Here is a 4,906-nt window from a genome sequence, read left to right as displayed (position 1 = left end):
GAGAGATGGCTGCTCAGGTTTCAAGACCCTCCAAAGTAAAAAAAAATACCAAATCGAATCCCCAAAATCTCCAAAGTCCAAAAATATGACTTTAAAAACAAATAAAAATATGCAGAGAGTGAGATAGTCCATGCACCATGTCCAGCACACCCCCAATGACCCCATCTCTACTCGTGCACCACACCTTTTCCCTCCCCCCAAAGAGAGAAAAAAAATCCAAAAAATATCGAGTCTTTAATCCTCTCCGTAGGCCGCAAAGCCCCGTTCCTTCCTTCCTGCCCCTCTTCTCCTCCCCACACCCCCCATCCGCACCGCCGCGTCCGTCCCCCCACGCCGTCGCCGCCCGCCCGGTCGGCTCCGATGGGGTACGTGCTGTCGGCGGTGGCGAGGGTGCTGGAGCAGCCCACGGCGTGGGGGGCGGTCTGGGAGATGGCGCTCCTCGCGGGGCCCCTCTGGGCGGCGGCCCTCATCGGCCTTCTGCTCGGCTGGGCCTGGCGCCCGCGCTGGGCCGCCGGTCTCGTCGCCACCGCCGACGGCAGCGCCGCTGCACCGGCGCCGGCGCAAGCGCCCTTCGCCACGCTCGACTTCTGGAAGGCCCAGCTCCCCGCCCGTCTCCGGGCGCCGCTCGGCTACGCTGGGACCGCCGTGCAGCAGCGGGAGGAGGACAAGGCCGCCGCGCAAGGGTATGTAGGCTCGCCAACTTTGGAGAAATGCGCTATGGTTCTTGGTCTGGGTTGTGGTCAAAGCCGTGTTTTTGGTGGATTTTGGCGTGTGAAAGGGAGCCCGCCTTTGACGGAATGGTGGTGGTGCTTGGCAGGTCGTCGGAGATGGCGAACGAGGAGCTAGCTGTGGGGAAGGAAGACCTGGTGAACCTTTGGAGGCTGGTGGAAGGCAGGGACGGCGGCCCGGCCTGGATCAAGATGATGGAGAAGTCGCTGCCCACCATGACCTACCAGGCGTGGAGGAGGGATGCCCAGGTGAACAATTCTTCATGAGCTGTTCTTTTGCAAAATTGAAATGTAGTGTGCTTCTTTGTTTACTTAATTTCGTGTTCCGATAATGATTGAGTTTTGTTTGGATGAAATTAGACCGGACCTCCCCAATATCAGAGTAGTACTATCTTTGAGAATGCAACTCCAGAGGAAGTGAGGGACTTCTTTGGAGATGATGAGTTCCGGATGTCCAACAAGTGGGATGATATGCTTATCTATCATAAGACGCTGGAGGAGTGCCAGACAACCGGAACGATGAAAGTGCATTGGGTCCGAAAGGTATGCTGGTCTTGAGATGGTATATTTGCTATAAGTTTTCCTGGTTTTATGATCATCAGCTAATACTTTGAACTTGTGTTGTTGCAGTTCCCCTTCTTTTGCAGTGACAGAGAGTACATAATTGGTCGTCGGATATGGAAATTGGGTGGCGCCTACTATTGTGTCACAAAGGTAAAAATACTTGAAAAACTATTACTTGTTCTTTGTTAATACTTCCTTGTTTTGGGTTGATTCCAGGAGGAATGGGGACTTGTGCTTGATCCCTAATCCAAAAATATTAACTTGGATGAATTTGGTCCATATAGCTTTCGCTACATACAGACTGTAATGTTGACAGAATTTATGTTGTTGCCCTTCAACTCAGTTAGGAATAGGCACAGATATGGGTTTATTGGTTGGCTAGGCAATCACACTTTTGCGTTCTAGCTGGTGGTCACTTGTAGGAAGTTCAGCGGTTATTTCTTAGCCCTGATATTTCTTGATGGCTACATTTATCTAATGATACTGACCTGAGGCCACTTGTCCGCCATTGGAGTACGCTTACTTAGACAGGCTTTTAACATCATTGAAGTTTTGATGTTAAGGTTGAGTTGTTGACAGGGAAGTCTCCAATTCTTCCCTTTCATCATTATTCCTTTGAAAGCAAACTATGGAAAGAACCCCCATTTAATAGTAACTGCCTTTTACAGCAAGGGGAGGTTAGGAAGTAACAGATATGTCAATGTCAAACTTAGAAATATGTCAATTCTGGCTATAGTTCCTTACATGGTGTGTTCTCCCATTCTTTGTAATCTCAATAAAGAAGCCACAAGCATATCATAAAGCCACAATAACGTGTCTTTAAATCAATGCCTTGATTGTATTTCATATTTCCACCCATGTTTTTAGTTTGGTCTAATTCCATTCCTGAAACGGCCGGAGCTTTTTAAAGGTTTCTCTTTCTTTTTTAGTTTACTTATTTTTTTGCACTTCTAGAGAATCGTGTACACTGTTAAATTGCATCGCTCCTTTTCCTCTGCTTCTATGTTCATGATAACTTTATTTTCATTTCTATTATTATATCTCTATTTAATCTTCCTTTTTCGCCCAATTTTTTTCTCTACAACTAGGTCCTCTTTATGTTGCATTCTAGAATCTCCATTCTTATGTCTTCACTTAATAAATGTTATCCCACTACTGTTTTTCTTGACTGCCTGTATTCTTCTCTGGTGCCTTATTTTACTCCTTGCTTACCTATAATTCTTCACACAGTTATATAAATGTTTTCACTATTTTTCTTCATCAAATTTCAGTTAGTTGATATGAACTAGTCACTATTATTTTCTTCTATCAGTCAATATGGGTGATGGTTGCCCCTCAGGGTCCTTGTTTGAGCCTATCTATGGGTGTATGCCCAAGAGAGAAAATCGTTTAGGTTTACATTGTAGTGAAAGTTTAGTTAGTTAGTATGTATCAACATTGTTTTGAGCAGTTACACTGTACACAGTGGTTAATACGATGTTTCTCTAAACAAAGATGTTTTTTATATCGATTCTAGGTAAAAGAACTTGTTTATGATCTTGTTAGTGATTAGTAGTCTTGAGGCTAGTTCCACTTGCATTGAGTGGGTCACTAAAATGTGTGTGTGGCCATGGAGATTTGTAGATTTACTCACATTCTGTGCTCGTCCCCAGCTATTGATGTATTGGTAACGTGATGCAGGGTATACCATGCTCATCCATCCCACGGCGTAACAAACCTCGAAGAGTTGACTTGTATTACTCAAGCTGGTGCATCCGTGCAGGTAATCATTTTCCTTGCTTATGCTTGAAACTGGGAAACAATAGAAGTTGCATAACAGAAAATTAGAACTGAATGCAAGGTGATCCTTTTTTTTCCTGTTTCTGTGGGCACTTTTCTAATTCAGAATTTTTTCTTGACTGATATTGGAACAGTGGAATCAAAGAGAGGGAATGGAGGGTTGACAGCCTGTGAGATTCTCCTGTTCCACCATGAGGACATGGGTATCCCGTATGAGATTGCAAAGCTTGGGATTCGGCAAGGAATGTGGGGATGTGTAAAGAAAATTGAGCCTGGACTCCGGGCCTATCAGGAGGCCAGGGCTGCTGGGGAGCCAGCGTCAAAGAGTGCCTTGATGGCCCGGATCAACACTAAGGTTGGTGACAACTTTGTTCGGTCCCTGGAGTCCAACAGCGAGGAATCAGAAATCGTGGAAGCAGAAGAGAAACCGGCAAGAAACAATGTGGCGAGGTTCCTTGTACTTGGTGGCGCGGTGGCTCTGGCTTGTACCCTTGATCAAGGGCTCCTGACGAAGGCTCTCATCTTTGGCGTCGCGAGGAAATTCGTGGGGCAGAGGAAGACGTTGTAGCATCTCTGGTCTCTCTCGGTGTCCCCCGCTTGGCCAATGCGCTTATTGGACTCGCCCTGATTCACCATCCTGGAGCGGAGGGAAGAGGCGATTCGATTCCAGGTTGGGACTGAAGAGAGCAGATGAAGAGCATTTTGATGTGTATATGCTGCCACGGCTGTGAGATAATGGGGAAGAGAGGGAATAGGGTAAACATTGTACTTTTTTCATTTGGAAAAGGAATTCCAACTATATGTATAAATTCATCTTATGTAACCTTCTATCTCGAGACAAAACTAGAGAGGACTATGCAGACCAAATTAAAAGCATTTGCCTCCTTATTCTGTAGGAGTATGCTGGTAAAGGGTGAAACAAACGGCGCCGTCGACGGCTCGCGTGCGAGGCTGCGCAACTCGCGCTCACGCTCCACGAGATGGCCGGCGCGTGCCGGGACGGCGTGACCTCTTCAGCCGTTTCCGCGCCGCCGCGCGGCTCGAACCGTTGCTCCGGCAGCTCGACGCGACGGCGCCCACCCGCGGGGTCTGCGCTACGCGCGAAGATGAACGGAAGGCGCGCAAGCTGCAGTGCTTGGTTGCGGTGGCACCTGTGCCAGAAGCTCGACGTGCGCCGGCAAACAGAGGTGTGCGCCTTTGGCGACGGCGACGAGCGTTCTCACGGTTCCTAGCCCCAGCACCAGCAGTTGCCTCTTGCGAGGGCCTCGCTCCTGCGCGCCTGAATGCCGGCGCCAAACCACGGGAGGCCAGCGCGCCGAGACGGTGCCGCCCGGTCACGACGAAAGTTGGGGTGCTGGCAATGGCGGAGGGAGGCGAGCGCACGCGGCAGGAGGGATTCGGAGAAGGAGAGGGGGGATCCAAAGGAGGAGCGGAGCTCCGGACGCGACGGCGAGGCAATCGCCGGAGCCGCACGGGGGAAGGGGAACCCGTCAACATCCATGACGGAGGGACCATTCTGAAAATATGCAGAGGTATTTATGTAAATATTTGGATCGCGATCCCATTTAGGGAGTTATATGTAAATAATTGGATCGAGATTATTGTTCGCGATCCAATTCAGAGGGTTTTTGTGTAAAGTTTTGGTCGCGATCCGCTCCAGGGGCTTTACGCGAAAACGTTAACGCCGCCGGCGATGGCCGTCTTCCAGTCCGCCGACCCCCGCTCCCGTCTCCGTGCTCGGTCCGCCTCCGCCGGACGCCCCGCCAGCCGGGATCCACCCTCAAACATCCGCTGCACACTCGAATGAGGAGACGGCGGCCATGGAGGCGTGGATT

The 4,906-nt window shown here is 49.4% G+C and overlaps 1 protein-coding gene across 1 annotated transcript; it reads left to right on the top strand.

Annotated features, from left to right (window-relative positions):
- Positions 1–280: 280 nt before the first annotated feature.
- Positions 281–3,959, top strand: LOC117851240 (uncharacterized). Its single transcript, XM_034733026.2, has 6 exons — positions 281–683; positions 818–977; positions 1,089–1,271; positions 1,359–1,442; positions 2,973–3,054; positions 3,206–3,959. The coding sequence occupies exons 1-6, from the start codon at positions 361–363 to the stop codon at positions 3,637–3,639; spliced, it is 1,266 nt and encodes a 421-aa protein (XP_034588917.1). The 5' UTR covers positions 281–360; the 3' UTR covers positions 3,640–3,959.
- Positions 3,960–4,906: the final 947 nt, after the last annotated feature.

This window comes from Setaria viridis, chromosome 1 (genome assembly GCF_005286985.2).
Source record: "Setaria viridis chromosome 1, Setaria_viridis_v4.0, whole genome shotgun sequence".
Lineage (NCBI taxonomy): Eukaryota > Viridiplantae > Streptophyta > Magnoliopsida > Poales > Poaceae > Setaria > Setaria viridis.
This window is presented reverse-complemented; position numbering and strand designations above follow the sequence as displayed.

Bases quoted from the DNA above. Each gene is read 5' to 3' on its own strand.
- LOC117851240 (XM_034733026.2), top strand. From the start codon at position 361: ATGGGGTACGTGCTGTCGGCGGTGGCGAGGGTGCTGGAGCAGCCCACG. The intron at 1,272-1,358 runs GTATGCTGGTCT...GTGTTGTTGCAG, and splicing joins AAGTGCATTGGGTCCGAAAG to TTCCCCTTCTTTTGCAGTGA. The intron at 1,443-2,972 runs GTAAAAATACTT...AACGTGATGCAG, and splicing joins CCTACTATTGTGTCACAAAG to GGTATACCATGCTCATCCAT.